The sequence below is a fragment of the Heterodontus francisci genome, chromosome 28, assembly GCF_036365525.1.
Source record: "Heterodontus francisci isolate sHetFra1 chromosome 28, sHetFra1.hap1, whole genome shotgun sequence".
Classification (NCBI taxonomy): domain Eukaryota; kingdom Metazoa; phylum Chordata; class Chondrichthyes; order Heterodontiformes; family Heterodontidae; genus Heterodontus; species Heterodontus francisci.
Window position 1 is genome coordinate 3151841 of NC_090398.1, and position 16449 is coordinate 3168289.

Genomic DNA, 16449 nt, shown 5'->3' on the forward strand with positions numbered 1-16449 from the left:
TGCTGCACTGTCGGAGGGTCAGTACTGAGGGAGTGCTGCACTGTCGGAGGGTCAGTACTGAGAGAGTGCTGCACTGTCAGAGGGTCAGTACTGAGGGAGTGCTGCACTGTCGGAGGGTCAGTACTGAGGGAGTGCTGCACTGTCAGAGGGTCAGTACTGAGGGAGTGCCGCACTGTTGGAGGGTCAGTATGAGGGGGACATCAAATCTAAGCGCTGTCCGCCCTCTGAGGTGCAGGTGACGATCCCACGTCTGTTGTCGGAGGAAGGGACACGGAGGGACAATCTTCCCGGCCCTGGTGCCAGGGCACCGGGAGGCCCTTGTCCCCTCGTCAAATTGCTGCATTTCGGGATCTTGTTGTGCGCAAATTGGCAGACTCCTTTCCGACGTGGCAACGCACGCGACCGCCCTTTGAAAAGTAAGGGTGCTCGTTTGTCGGCCAGGCACTTTGGGTCATGGCTGAGGCGTGCTGTCGAAATGGGGCTGTTTGCTCTCTGTGCGGGCCGCATCCGTCCTCTCCACCTCCGTCCCGATGCCAATTGTCCTGACCTCTCCCGGGGCGAGCTCCCCGGCCACACCCTTTTTCATGCTGTTTGAGCCGGCCATGGCGTGGCCTGTCCCTTTAAGAGAATGGGAGTCTGTGAGAGACTTCATCTGCCTCCATGGCTCTCAGGGGGCATCTAGTGGTGATGCCCTGGTACTGCGGCTGACACACTCTGGTTCTGAGGCAAACCAGGGAACAGAGACAAAGTGCTTGGCTGTTTGGGAGGGTTAGCAGGTGGAATTGTGCGAAAGGAAAGCAAATTCCTCTCTCTCTCTCTCTCTCTGCCTCTCTCCAAGTGAATTTCTACTCGTCCATGTTTGGGATCCTCCAGCTGCTGTGCTTGTTTACCTCGCCACTGATTGGCTACATCATGGACTGGCGACTGAAGGAATGCGTTGACACGTCTGACGCAACAGAGACCTCGGTCAGGTAAGAGGGCGAGGAATGGAGGAATAAGAGGAGGCCACAAGCACCTCGAGCTGGGGGAGAGGGGGTTACTGAGTGACAGTGTGAGGGAGCTGGATTAACATCAGTAGAGATACAGTCAGTAACACAGGGCACTGGGGGAGGGGTTACTGAGTGACAGTGTGAGGGAGCTGGATTAACATCAGTAGAGATACAGTCAGTAACACAGGGCACTGGGGGGAGAGGGGTTCCTGAGTGACAGTGTGAGGGAGCTGGATTAACATCAGTCGGGATGCAGTCAGTAACACAGGGCACTCGGGGGGTGAGAGGGGTTACTGAGTGACAGGGTGAGGGAGCTGGATTAACATCAGTAGAGATACAGTCAGTAACACAGGGCACTGGGGGGAGAGGGGTTACTGAGTGACAGTGTGAGGGAGCTGGATTAACATCAGTAGAGATACAGTCAGTAACACAGGGACTAGGGGGAGAGGGGTTACTGAGTGACAGTGTGAGGGAACTGGATTAACATCAGTAGAGATACAGTCAGTAACACAGGGACTGGGGGGAGAGGGGTTACTGAGTGACAGTGTGAGGGAGGTGGATTAACATCAGTAGAGATACAGTCAGTAACACAGGGCACTGGGGGGAGAGGGGTTACTGAGTGACAGTGTGAGGGAGCTGGATTAACATCAGTAGAGATACAGTCAGTAACACAGGGACTGGGGGGAGAGGGGTTACTGAGTGACAGTGTGAGGGAGGTGGATTAACATCAGTAGAGATACAGTCAGTAACACAGGGCACTGGGGGGGAGAGGAGTGACTGAGTGACAGTGTGAGGTAACTGGATTAACATCAGTAGAGATACAGTCAGTAACACGGCACTGGGGGAGAGGGGTTACTGAGTGACAGGGTGAGGGAGCTGGATTAACATCAGTAGAGATACAGTCAGTAACACAGGGCACTGGGGGGGGAGAGGAGTGACTGAGTGACAGTGTGAGGGAGCTGGATTAACATCAGTAGAGATACATTCAGTAACACAAGGGCACTGGGGGAGAGGGGTTACTGAGTGACAGTGTGAGGGAGCTGGATTAACATCAGTAGAGATACAGTCAGTAACACAGGGCACTGGGGGAGAGGGGTTACTGAGTGACAGTGTGAGGGAGCTGGATTAACATCAGTCGGGATGCAGTCAGTAACACAGGGCACTCGGGGGGTGAGAGGGGTTACTGAGTGACAGGGTGAGGGAGCTGGATTAACATCAGTAGAGATACAGTCAGCAACACAGGGCACTGGGGGGAGAGGGGTTACTGAGTGACAGTGTGAGGGAGCTGGATTAACATCAGTAGAGATACAGTCAGTAACACAGGGACTAGGGGGAGAGGGGTTACTGAGTGACAGTGTGAGGGAGCTGGATTAACATCAGTAGAGATACAGTCAGTAACACAGGGACTGGGGGGAGAGGGGTTACTGAGTGACTGTGAGGGAACTGGATTAACATCAGTAGAGATACAGTCAGTAACACAGGGCACTGGGGGAGAGGGGTTACTGAGTGACAGTGTGAAGGAGCTGGATTAACATCAGCAGAGATACAGTCAGTAACATAGGGACTGGGGGGAGAGGGGTTACTGAGTGACAGTGTGAGGGAGCTGGATTAACATCAGTCGAGATACAGTCAGTAACACAGGGACTTTGGGGAGAGGGGTTACTGAGTGACAGTGTGAGGGAACTGGATTAACATCAGTAGAGATACAGTCAGTAACACAGGGCACTGGGGGGAGAGGGGTTACTGAGTGACAGTGTGAGGGAGCTGGATTAACATCAGTAGAGATACAGTCAGTAACACAGGGCACTGGGGGAGAGGGGTTACTGAGTGACAGTGTGAAGGAGCTGGATTAACATCAGCAGAGATACAGTCAGTAACACAGGGACTGGGGGGAGAGGGGTTACTGAGTGACAGTGTGAGGGAACTGGATTAACATCAGTAGAGATACAGTCAGTAACACAGGGCACTGGGGGGAGAGGGGTTACTGAGTGACAGTGTGAGGGAGCTGGATTAACATCAGTAGAGATACAGTCAGTAACACAGGGCACTGGGGGGAGAGGGGTTACTGAGTGACAGTGTGAGGGAGCTGGATTAACATCAGTAGAGATACAGTCAGTAACACAGGGACTGGGGTGGGAGGGGTTACTGAGTGACAGTGTGAGGGAGCTGGATTAACATCAGTAGAGATACAGTCAGTAACACAGGGACTAGGGGGAGAGGGGTTACTGAGTGACAGTGTGAGGGAGCTGGATTGACATCAGTAGAGATACAGTCAGTAACACAGGGACTGGGGGGAGAGGGGTTACTGAGTGACTGTGAGGGAACTGGACTAACATCAGTAGAGATACGGTCAGTAACACAGGGCACTGGGGGAGAGGGGTTACTGAGTGACAGTGTGAGGGAGCTGGATTAACATCAGTAGAGATACAGTCAGTAACACAGGGACTGGGGGGAGAGGGGTTACTGAGTGACAGTGTGAGGGAGGTGGATTAACATCAGTAGAGATACAGTCAGTAACACAGGGCACTGGGGGAGAGGGGTTACTGAGTGACAGTGTGAGGGAGCTGGATTAACATCAGCAGAGATACAGTCAGTAACACAGGGCACTGGGGGAGAGAGGTTACTGAGTGACAGTGTGAGGGAGCTGGATTAACATCAGTAGAGATACAGTCAGTAACACAGGGCACTGGGGGGGAGATGAGTGACTGAGTGACAGTGTGAGGTAACTGGATTAACATCAGTCGAGATACAGTCAGTAACACAGGGCACTGGGGGAGAGGGTTTACTGAGTGACAGTGTGAGGGAGGTGGATTAACATCAGTAGAGATACAGTCAGTAACACAGGGCACTGGGGGGGAGAGGAGTGACTGAGTGACAGTGTGAGGTAACTGGATTAACATCAGTAGAGATACAGTCAGTAACACGGCACTGGGGGAGAGGGGTTACTGAGTGACAGGGTGAGGGAGCTGGATTAACATCAGTAGAGATACAGTCAGTAACACAGGGCACTGGGGGGGAGAGGAGTGACTGAGTGACAGTGTGAGGGAGCTGGATTAACATCAGTAGAGATACATTCAGTAACACAAGGGCACTGGGGGAGAGGGGTTACTGAGTGACAGTGTGAGGGAGCTGGATTAACATCAGTAGAGATACAGTCAGTAACACAGGGCACTGGGGGAGAGGGGTTACTGAGTGACAGTGTGAGGGAGCTGGATTAACATCAGTCGGGATGCAGTCAGTAACACAGGGCACTCGGGGGGTGAGAGGGGTTACTGAGTGACAGGGTGAGGGAGCTGGATTAACATCAGTAGAGATACAGTCAGCAACACAGGGCACTGGGGGGAGAGGGGTTACTGAGTGACAGTGTGAGGGAGCTGGATTAACATCAGTAGAGATACAGTCAGTAACACAGGGACTAGGGGGAGAGGGGTTACTGAGTGACAGTGTGAGGGAGCTGGATTAACATCAGTAGAGATACAGTCAGTAACACAGGGACTGGGGGGAGAGGGGTTACTGAGTGACTGTGAGGGAACTGGATTAACATCAGTAGAGATACAGTCAGTAACACAGGGCACTGGGGGAGAGGGGTTACTGAGTGACAGTGTGAAGGAGCTGGATTAACATCAGCAGAGATACAGTCAGTAACATAGGGACTGGGGGGAGAGGGGTTACTGAGTGACAGTGTGAGGGAGCTGGATTAACATCAGTCGAGATACAGTCAGTAACACAGGGACTTTGGGGAGAGGGGTTACTGAGTGACAGTGTGAGGGAACTGGATTAACATCAGTAGAGATACAGTCAGTAACACAGGACACTGGGGGGAGAGGGGTTACTGAGTGACAGTGTGAGGGAGCTGGATTAACATCAGTAGAGATACAGTCAGTAACACAGGGCACTGGGGGAGAGGGGTTACTGAGTGACAGTGTGAAGGAGCTGGATTAACATCAGCAGAGATACAGTCAGTAACACAGGGACTGGGGGGAGAGGGGTTACTGAGTGACAGTGTGAGGGAACTGGATTAACATCAGTAGAGATACAGTCAGTAACACAGGGCACTGGGGGGAGAGGGGTTACTGAGTGACAGTGTGAGGGAGCTGGATTAACATCAGTAGAGATACAGTCAGTAACACAGGGCACTGGGGGGAGAGGGGTTACTGAGTGACAGTGTGAGGGAGCTGGATTAACATCAGTAGAGATACAGTCAGTAACACAGGGACTGGGGGGAGAGGGGTTACTGAGTGACAGTGTGAGGGAGCTGGATTAACATCAGTAGAGATACAGTCAGTAACACAGGGACTAGGGGGAGAGGGGTTACTGAGTGACAGTGTGAGGGAGCTGGATTGACATCAGTAGAGATACAGTCAGTAACACAGGGACTGGGGGGAGAGGGGTTACTGAGTGACTGTGAGGGAACTGGACTAACATCAGTAGAGATACGGTCAGTAACACAGGGCACTGGGGAAGAGGGGTTACTGAGTGACAGTGTGAGGGAGCTGGATTAACATCAGTAGAGATACAGTCAGTAACACAGGGACTGGGGGGAGAGGGGTTACTGAGTGACAGTGTGAGGGAGGTGGATTAACATCAGTAGAGATACAGTCAGTAACACAGGGCACTGGGGGGGAGATGAGTGACTGAGTGACAGTGTGAGGTAACTGGATTAACATCAGTCGAGATACAGTCAGTAACACAGGGCACTGGGGGAGAGGGTTTACTGAGTGACAGTGTGAGGGAGCTGGATTAACATCAGTAGAGATACAGTCAGTAACACAGGGCACTGGGGGGAGAGGGGTTACTGAGTGACAGTGTGAGGGAGCTGGATTAACATCAGTAGAGATACAGTCAGTAACACAGGGCACTGGGGGAGAGGGGTTACTGAGTGACAGTGTGAGGGAGCTGGATTAACATCAGTAGAGATACAGTCAGTAACACAGGGTCTGGGGGGAGAGGGGTTACTGAGTGACAGTGTGAGGGAGCTGGATTAACATCAGTAGAGATACAGTCAGTAACACAGGGCACTGGGGGAGAGGGGTTACTGAGTGACAGTGTGAGGGAGCTGGATTAACATCAGTAGAGATACAGTCAGTAACACAGGGCACTGGGGGGAGAGGGGTTACTGAGTGACAGTGTGAGGGAGCTGGATTAACATCAGTAGAGATACAGTCAGTAACACAGGGACTAGGGGGAGAGGGGTTACTGAGTGACAGTGTGAGGGAACTGGATTAACATCAGTAGAGATACAGTCAGTAACACAGGGACTGGGGGGAGAGGGGTTACTGAGTGACAGTGTGAGGGAGGTGGATTAACATCAGTAGAGATACAGTCAGTAACACAGGGCACTGGGGGAGAGGGGTTACTGAGTGACAGTGTGAGGGAGCTGGATTAACATCAGTAGAGATACAGTCAGTAACACAGGGACTGGGGGGAGAGGGGTTACTGAGTGACAGTGTGAGGGAGGTGGATTAACATCAGTAGAGATACAGTCAGTAACACAGGGCACTGGGGGGGAGAGGAGTGACTGAGTGACAGTGTGAGGTAACTGGATTAACATCAGTAGAGATACAGTCAGTAACACGGCACTGGGGGAGAGGGGTTACTGAGTGACAGGGTGAGGGAGCTGGATTAACATCAGTAGAGATACAGTCAGTAACACAGGGCACTGGGGGGGGAGAGGAGTGACTGAGTGACAGTGTGAGGGAGCTGGATTAACATCAGTAGAGATACATTCAGTAACACAAGGGCACTGGGGGAGAGGGGTTACTGAGTGACAGTGTGAGGGAGCTGGATTAACATCAGTAGAGATACAGTCAGTAACACAGGGCACTGGGGGAGAGGGGTTACTGAGTGACAGTGTGAGGGAGCTGGATTAACATCAGTCGGGATGCAGTCAGTAACACAGGGCACTCGGGGGGTGAGAGGGGTTACTGAGTGACAGGGTGAGGGAGCTGGATTAACATCAGTAGAGATACAGTCAGCAACACAGGGCACTGGGGGGAGAGGGGTTACTGAGTGACAGTGTGAGGGAGCTGGATTAACATCAGTAGAGATACAGTCAGTAACACAGGGACTAGGGGGAGAGGGGTTACTGAGTGACAGTGTGAGGGAGCTGGATTAACATCAGTAGAGATACAGTCAGTAACACAGGGACTGGGGGGAGAGGGGTTACTGAGTGACTGTGAGGGAACTGGATTAACATCAGTAGAGATACAGTCAGTAACACAGGGCACTGGGGGAGAGGGGTTACTGAGTGACAGTGTGAAGGAGCTGGATTAACATCAGCAGAGATACAGTCAGTAACATAGGGACTGGGGGGAGAGGGGTTACTGAGTGACAGTGTGAGGGAGCTGGATTAACATCAGTAGAGATACATTCAGTAACACAAGGGCACTGGGGGAGAGGGGTTACTGAGTGACAGTGTGAGGGAGCTGGATTAACATCAGTAGAGATACAGTCAGTAACACAGGGCACTGGGGGAGAGGGGTTACTGAGTGACAGTGTGAGGGAGCTGGATTAACATCAGTCGGGATGCAGTCAGTAACACAGGGCACTCGGGGGGTGAGAGGGGTTACTGAGTGACAGGGTGAGGGAGCTGGATTAACATCAGTAGAGATACAGTCAGCAACACAGGGCACTGGGGGGAGAGGGGTTACTGAGTGACAGTGTGAGGGAGCTGGATTAACATCAGTAGAGATACAGTCAGTAACACAGGGACTAGGGGGAGAGGGGTTACTGAGTGACAGTGTGAGGGAGCTGGATTAACATCAGTAGAGATACAGTCAGTAACACAGGGACTGGGGGGAGAGGGGTTACTGAGTGACTGTGAGGGAACTGGATTAACATCAGTAGAGATACAGTCAGTAACACAGGGCACTGGGGGAGAGGGGTTACTGAGTGACAGTGTGAAGGAGCTGGATTAACATCAGCAGAGATACAGTCAGTAACATAGGGACTGGGGGGAGAGGGGTTACTGAGTGACAGTGTGAGGGAGCTGGATTAACATCAGTCGAGATACAGTCAGTAACACAGGGACTTTGGGGAGAGGGGTTACTGAGTGACAGTGTGAGGGAACTGGATTAACATCAGTAGAGATACAGTCAGTAACACAGGACACTGGGGGGAGAGGGGTTACTGAGTGACAGTGTGAGGGAGCTGGATTAACATCAGTAGAGATACAGTCAGTAACACAGGGCACTGGGGGAGAGGGGTTACTGAGTGACAGTGTGAGGGAGTTGGATTAACATCAGTAGAGATACAGTCAGTAACACAGGGACTGGGGGGAGAGGGGTTACTGAGTGACAGTGTGAGGGAACTGGATTAACATCAGTAGAGATACAGTCAGTAACACAGGGCACTGGGGGGAGAGGGGTTACTGAGTGACAGTGTGAAGGAGCTGGATTAACATCAGCAGAGATACAGTCAGTAACATAGGGACTGGGGGGAGAGGGGTTACTGAGTGACAGTGTGAGGGAGCTGGATTAACATCAGTCGAGATACAGTCAGTAACACAGGGACTTTGGGGAGAGGGGTTACTGAGTGACAGTGTGAGGGAACTGGATTAACATCAGTAGAGATACAGTCAGTAACACAGGACACTGGGGGGAGAGGGGTTACTGAGTGACAGTGTGAGGGAGCTGGATTAACATCAGTAGAGATACAGTCAGTAACACAGGGCACTGGGGGAGAGGGGTTACTGAGTGACAGTGTGAGGGAGTTGGATTAACATCAGTAGAGATACAGTCAGTAACACAGGGACTGGGGGGAGAGGGGTTACTGAGTGACAGTGTGAGGGAACTGGATTAACATCAGTAGAGATACAGTCAGTAACACAGGGCACTGGGGGGAGAGGTGTTACTGAGTGACAGTGTGAAGGAGCTGGATTAACATCAGCAGAGATACAGTCAGTAACACAGGGACTGGGGGGAGAGGGGTTACTGAGTGACAGTGTGAGGGAACTGGATTAACATCAGTAGAGATACAGTCAGTAACACAGGGCACTGGGGGGAGAGGGGTTACTGAGTGACAGTGTGAGGGAGCTGGATTAACATCAGTAGAGATACAGTCAGTAACACAGGGCACTGGGGGGAGAGGGGTTACTGAGTGACAGTGTGAGGGAGCTGGATTAACATCAGTCGAGATACAGTCAGTAACACAGGGCACTGGGGGGAGAGGGGTTACTGAGTGACAGTGTGAGGGAGCTGGATTAACATCAGTAGAGATACAGTCAGTAACACAGGGACTGGGGGGAGAGGGGTTACTGAGTGACAGTGTGAGGGAGCTGGATTAACATCAGTAGAGATACAGTCAGTAACACAGGGACTAGGGGGAGAGGGGTTACTGAGTGACAGTGTGAGGGAGCTGGATTGACATCAGTAGAGATACAGTCAGTAACACAGGGACTAGGGGGAGAGGGGTTACTGAGTGACAGTGTGAGGGAGCTGGATTGACATCAGTAGAGATACAGTCAGTAACACAGGGACTGGGGGGAGAGGGGTTACTGAGTGACTGTGAGGGAACTGGACTAACATCAGTAGAGATACGGTCAGTAACACAGGGCACTGGGGAAGAGGGGTTACTGAGTGACAGTGTGAGGGAGCTGGATTAACATCAGTAGAGATACAGTCAGTAACACAGGGACTGGGGGGAGAGGGGTTACTGAGTGACAGTGTGAGGGAGGTGGATTAACATCAGTAGAGATACAGTCAGTAACACAGGGCACTGGGGGGGAGATGAGTGACTGAGTGACAGTGTGAGGTAACTGGATTAACATCAGTCGAGATACAGTCAGTAACACAGGGCACTGGGGGAGAGGGTTTACTGAGTGACAGTGTGAGGGAGCTGGATTAACATCAGTAGAGATACAGTCAGTAACACAGGGCACTGGGGGGAGAGGGGTTACTGAGTGACAGTGTGAGGGAGCTGGATTAACATCAGTAGAGATACAGTCAGTAACACAGGGCACTGGGGGAGAGGGGTTACTGAGTGACAGTGTGAGGGAGCTGGATTAACATCAGTAGAGATACAGTCAGTAACACAGGGTCTGGGGGGAGAGGGGTTACTGAGTGACAGTGTGAGGGAGCTGGATTAACATCAGTAGAGATACAGTCAGTAACACAGGGCACTGGGGGAGAGGGGTTACTGAGTGACAGTGTGAGGGAGCTGGATTAACATCAGTAGAGATACAGTCAGTAACACAGGGCACTGGGGGGAGAGGGGTTACTGAGTGACAGTGTGAGGGAGCTGGATTAACATCAGTAGAGATACAGTCAGTAACACAGGGACTAGGGGGAGAGGGGTTACTGAGTGACAGTGTGAGGGAACTGGATTAACATCAGTAGAGATACAGTCAGTAACACAGGGACTGGGGGGAGAGGGGTTACTGAGTGACAGTGTGAGGGAGGTGGATTAACATCAGTAGAGATACAGTCAGTAACACAGGGCACTGGGGGGAGAGGGGTTACTGAGTGACAGTGTGAGGGAGCTGGATTAACATCAGTAGAGATACAGTCAGTAACACAGGGACTGGGGGGAGAGGGGTTACTGAGTGACAGTGTGAGGGAGGTGGATTAACATCAGTAGAGATACAGTCAGTAACACAGGGCACTGGGGGGGAGAGGAGTGACTGAGTGACAGTGTGAGGTAACTGGATTAACATCAGTAGAGATACAGTCAGTAACACGGCACTGGGGGAGAGGGGTTACTGAGTGACAGGGTGAGGGAGCTGGATTAACATCAGTAGAGATACAGTCAGTAACACAGGGCACTGGGGGGGGAGAGGAGTGACTGAGTGACAGTGTGAGGGAGCTGGATTAACATCAGTAGAGATACATTCAGTAACACAAGGGCACTGGGGGAGAGGGGTTACTGAGTGACAGTGTGAGGGAGCTGGATTAACATCAGTAGAGATACAGTCAGTAACACAGGGCACTGGGGGAGAGGGGTTACTGAGTGACAGTGTGAGGGAGCTGGATTAACATCAGTCGGGATGCAGTCAGTAACACAGGGCACTCGGGGGGTGAGAGGGGTTACTGAGTGACAGGGTGAGGGAGCTGGATTAACATCAGTAGAGATACAGTCAGCAACACAGGGCACTGGGGGGAGAGGGGTTACTGAGTGACAGTGTGAGGGAGCTGGATTAACATCAGTAGAGATACAGTCAGTAACACAGGGACTAGGGGGAGAGGGGTTACTGAGTGACAGTGTGAGGGAGCTGGATTAACATCAGTAGAGATACAGTCAGTAACACAGGGACTGGGGGGAGAGGGGTTACTGAGTGACTGTGAGGGAACTGGATTAACATCAGTAGAGATACAGTCAGTAACACAGGGCACTGGGGGAGAGGGGTTACTGAGTGACAGTGTGAAGGAGCTGGATTAACATCAGCAGAGATACAGTCAGTAACATAGGGACTGGGGGGAGAGGGGTTACTGAGTGACAGTGTGAGGGAGCTGGATTAACATCAGTCGAGATACAGTCAGTAACACAGGGACTTTGGGGAGAGGGGTTACTGAGTGACAGTGTGAGGGAACTGGATTAACATCAGTAGAGATACAGTCAGTAACACAGGGCACTGGGGGGAGAGGGGTTACTGAGTGACAGTGTGAGGGAGCTGGATTAACATCAGTAGAGATACAGTCAGTAACACAGGGCACTGGGGGAGAGGGGTTACTGAGTGACAGTGTGAAGGAGCTGGATTAACATCAGCAGAGATACAGTCAGTAACACAGGGACTGGGGGGAGAGGGGTTACTGAGTGACAGTGTGAGGGAACTGGATTAACATCAGTAGAGATACAGTCAGTAACACAGGGCACTGGGGGGAGAGGGGTTACTGAGTGACAGTGTGAGGGAGCTGGATTAACATCAGTAGAGATACAGTCAGTAACACAGGGCACTGGGGGGAGAGGGGTTACTGAGTGACAGTGTGAGGGAGCTGGATTAACATCAGTAGAGATACAGTCAGTAACACAGGGACTGGGGTGGGAGGGGTTACTGAGTGACAGTGTGAGGGAGCTGGATTAACATCAGTAGAGATACAGTCAGTAACACAGGGACTAGGGGGAGAGGGGTTACTGAGTGACAGTGTGAGGGAGCTGGATTGACATCAGTAGAGATACAGTCAGTAACACAGGGACTGGGGGGAGAGGGGTTACTGAGTGACTGTGAGGGAACTGGACTAACATCAGTAGAGATACGGTCAGTAACACAGGGCACTGGGGGAGAGGGGTTACTGAGTGACAGTGTGAGGGAGCTGGATTAACATCAGTAGAGATACAGTCAGTAACACAGGGACTGGGGGGAGAGGGGTTACTGAGTGACAGTGTGAGGGAGGTGGATTAACATCAGTAGAGATACAGTCAGTAACACAGGGCACTGGGGGAGAGGGGTTACTGAGTGACAGTGTGAGGGAGCTGGATTAACATCAGCAGAGATACAGTCAGTAACACAGGGCACTGGGGGAGAGGGGTTACTGAGTGACAGTGTGAGGGAGCTGGATTAACATCAGTAGAGATACAGTCAGTAACACAGGGCACTGGGGGGGAGATGAGTGACTGAGTGACAGTGTGAGGTAACTGGAATAACATCAGTCGAGATACAGTCAGTAACACAGGGCACTGGGGGAGAGGGTTTACTGAGTGACAGTGTGAGGGAGGTGGATTAACATCAGTAGAGATACAGTCAGTAACACAGGGCACTGGGGGGGAGAGGAGTGACTGAGTGACAGTGTGAGGTAACTGGATTAACATCAGTAGAGATACAGTCAGTAACACGGCACTGGGGGAGAGGGGTTACTGAGTGACAGGGTGAGGGAGCTGGATTAACATCAGTAGAGATACAGTCAGTAACACAGGGCACTGGGGGGGAGAGGAGTGACTGAGTGACAGTGTGAGGGAGCTGGATTAACATCAGTAGAGATACATTCAGTAACACAAGGGCACTGGGGGAGAGGGGTTACTGAGTGACAGTGTGAGGGAGCTGGATTAACATCAGTAGAGATACAGTCAGTAACACAGGGCACTGGGGGAGAGGGGTTACTGAGTGACAGTGTGAGGGAGCTGGATTAACATCAGTCGGGATGCAGTCAGTAACACAGGGCACTCGGGAGGTGAGAGGGGTTACTGAGTGACAGGGTGAGGGAGCTGGATTAACATCAGTAGAGATACAGTCAGCAACACAGGGCACTGGGGGGAGAGGGGTTACTGAGTGACAGTGTGAGGGAGCTGGATTAACATCAGTAGAGATACAGTCAGTAACACAGGGACTAGGGGGAGAGGGGTTACTGAGTGACAGTGTGAGGGAGCTGGATTAACATCAGTAGAGATACAGTCAGTAACACAGGGACTGGGGGGAGAGGGGTTACTGAGTGACTGTGAGGGAACTGGATTAACATCAGTAGAGATACAGTCAGTAACACAGGGCACTGGGGGAGAGGGGTTACTGAGTGACAGTGTGAAGGAGCTGGATTAACATCAGCAGAGATACAGTCAGTAACATAGGGACTGGGGGGAGAGGGGTTACTGAGTGACAGTGTGAGGGAGCTGGATTAACATCAGTCGAGATACAGTCAGTAACACAGGGACTTTGGGGAGAGGGGTTACTGAGTGACAGTGTGAGGGAACTGGATTAACATCAGTAGAGATACAGTCAGTAACACAGGACACTGGGGGGAGAGGGGTTACTGAGTGACAGTGTGAGGGAGCTGGATTAACATCAGTAGAGATACAGTCAGTAACACAGGGCACTGGGGGAGAGGGGTTACTGAGTGACAGTGTGAAGGAGCTGGATTAACATCAGCAGAGATACAGTCAGTAACACAGGGACTGGGGGGAGAGGGGTTACTGAGTGACAGTGTGAGGGAACTGGATTAACATCAGTAGAGATACAGTCAGTAACACAGGGCACTGGGGGGAGAGGGGTTACTGAGTGACAGTGTGAGGGAGGTGGATTAACATCAGTAGAGATACAGTCAGTAACACAGGGCACTGGGGGGAGAGGGGTTACTGAGTGACAGTGTGAGGGAGCTGGATTAACATCAGTAGAGATACAGTCAGTAACACAGGGACTGGGGGGAGAGGGGTTACTGAGTGACAGTGTGAGGGAGCTGGATTAACATCAGTAGAGATACAGTCAGTAACACAGGGACTAGGGGGAGAGGGGTTACTGAGTGACAGTGTGAGGGAGCTGGATTGACATCAGTAGAGATACAGTCAGTAACACAGGGACTGGGGGGAGAGGGGTTACTGAGTGACTGTGAGGGAACTGGACTAACATCAGTAGAGATACGGTCAGTAACACAGGGCACTGGGGAAGAGGGGTTACTGAGTGACAGTGTGAGGGAGCTGGATTAACATCAGTAGAGATACAGTCAGTAACACAGGGACTGGGGGGAGAGGGGTTACTGAGTGACAGTGTGAGGGAGGTGGATTAACATCAGTAGAGATACAGTCAGTAACACAGGGCACTGGGGGGGAGATGAGTGACTGAGTGACAGTGTGAGGTAACTGGATTAACATCAGTCGAGATACAGTCAGTAACACAGGGCACTGGGGGAGAGGGTTTACTGAGTGACAGTGTGAGGGAGCTGGATTAACATCAGTAGAGATACAGTCAGTAACACAGGGCACTGGGGGGAGAGGGGTTACTGAGTGACAGTGTGAGGGAGCTGGATTAACATCAGTAGAGATACAGTCAGTAACACAGGGCACTGGGGGAGAGGGGTTACTGAGTGACAGTGTGAGGGAGCTGGATTAACATCAGTAGAGATACAGTCAGTAACACAGGGTCTGGGGGGAGAGGGGTTACTGAGTGACAGTGTGAGGGAGCTGGATTAACATCAGTAGAGATACAGTCAGTAACACAGGGCACTGGGGGAGAGGGGTTACTGAGTGACAGTGTGAGGGAGCTGGATTAACATCAGTAGAGATACAGTCAGTAACACAGGGTCTGGGGGGAGAGGGGTTACTGAGTGACAGTGTGAGGGAGCTGGATTAACATCAGTAGAGATACAGTCAGTAACACAGGGCACTGGGGGAGAGGGGTTACTGAGTGACAGTGTGAAGGAGCTGGATTAACATCAGTAGAGATACAGTCAATAACACAGGGACTGGGGGGAGAGGGGTTACTGAGTGACAGTGTGAGGGATGTGGATTAACATCAGTAGAGATACAGTCAGTAACACAGGGCGCTGGGGGGAGAGGGGTTACTGAGTGACAGTGTGAGGGAGCTGGATTAACACCAGTAGAGATACAGTTAGTAACACAGGGCATTGGGGGAGAGGGGTTACTGAGTGACAGTGTGAGGGAGCTGGATTAACATCAGTCGGGATGCAGTCAGTAACACAGGGCACTCGGGAGGTGAGAGGGGTTACTGAGTGACAGGGTGAGGGAGCTGGATTAACATCAGTAGAGATACAGTCAGCAACACAGGGCACTGGGGGGAGAGGGGTTACTGAGTGACAGTGTGAGGGAGCTGGATTAACATCAGTAGAGATACAGTCAGTAACACAGGGACTAGGGGGAGAGGGGTTACTGAGTGACAGTGTGAGGGAGCTGGATTAACATCAGTAGAGATACAGTCAGTAACACAGGGACTGGGGGGAGAGGGGTTACTGAGTGACTGTGAGGGAACTGGATTAACATCAGTAGAGATACAGTCAGTAACACAGGGCACTGGGGGAGAGGGGTTACTGAGTGACAGTGTGAAGGAGCTGGATTAACATCAGCAGAGATACAGTCAGTAACATAGGGACTGGGGGGAGAGGGGTTACTGAGTGACAGTGTGAGGGAGCTGGATTAACATCAGTCGAGATACAGTCAGTAACACAGGGACTTTGGGGAGAGGGGTTACTGAGTGACAGTGTGAGGGAACTGGATTAACATCAGTAGAGATACAGTCAGTAACACAGGACACTGGGGGGAGAGGGGTTACTGAGTGACAGTGTGAGGGAGCTGGATTAACATCAGTAGAGATACAGTCAGTAACACAGGGCACTGGGGGAGAGGGGTTACTGAGTGACAGTGTGAAGGAGCTGGATTAACATCAGCAGAGATACAGTCAGTAACACAGGGACTGGGGGGAGAGGGGTTACTGAGTGACAGTGTGAGGGAACTGGATTAACATCAGTAGAGATACAGTCAGTAACACAGGGCACTGGGGGGAGAGGGGTTACTGAGTGACAGTGTGAGGGAGGTGGATTAACATCAGTAGAGATACAGTCAGTAACACAGGGCACTGGGGGGAGAGGGGTTACTGAGTGACAGTGTGAGGGAGCTGGATTAACATCAGTAGAGATACAGTCAGTAACACAGGGACTGGGGGGAGAGGGGTTACTGAGTGACAGTGTGAGGGAGCTGGATTAACATCAGTAGAGATACAGTCAGTAACACAGGGACTAGGGGGAGAGGGGTTACTGAGTGACAGTGTGAGGGAGCTGGATTGACATCAGTAGAGATACAGTCAGTAACA

The 16449-nt window shown here is 51.6% G+C and overlaps 1 protein-coding gene across 1 annotated transcript in view; it reads left to right on the forward strand.

The window, feature by feature from the left end:
* Window positions 1-16449, forward strand: part of slc43a1b (solute carrier family 43 member 1b) — a 98054-nt gene that overhangs the window by 64975 nt on the left and 16630 nt on the right. The window contains 1 exon segment of the mRNA XM_068059822.1: window positions 839-971. Within this exon segment, the coding sequence (XP_067915923.1) occupies window positions 839-971 (133 nt within the window).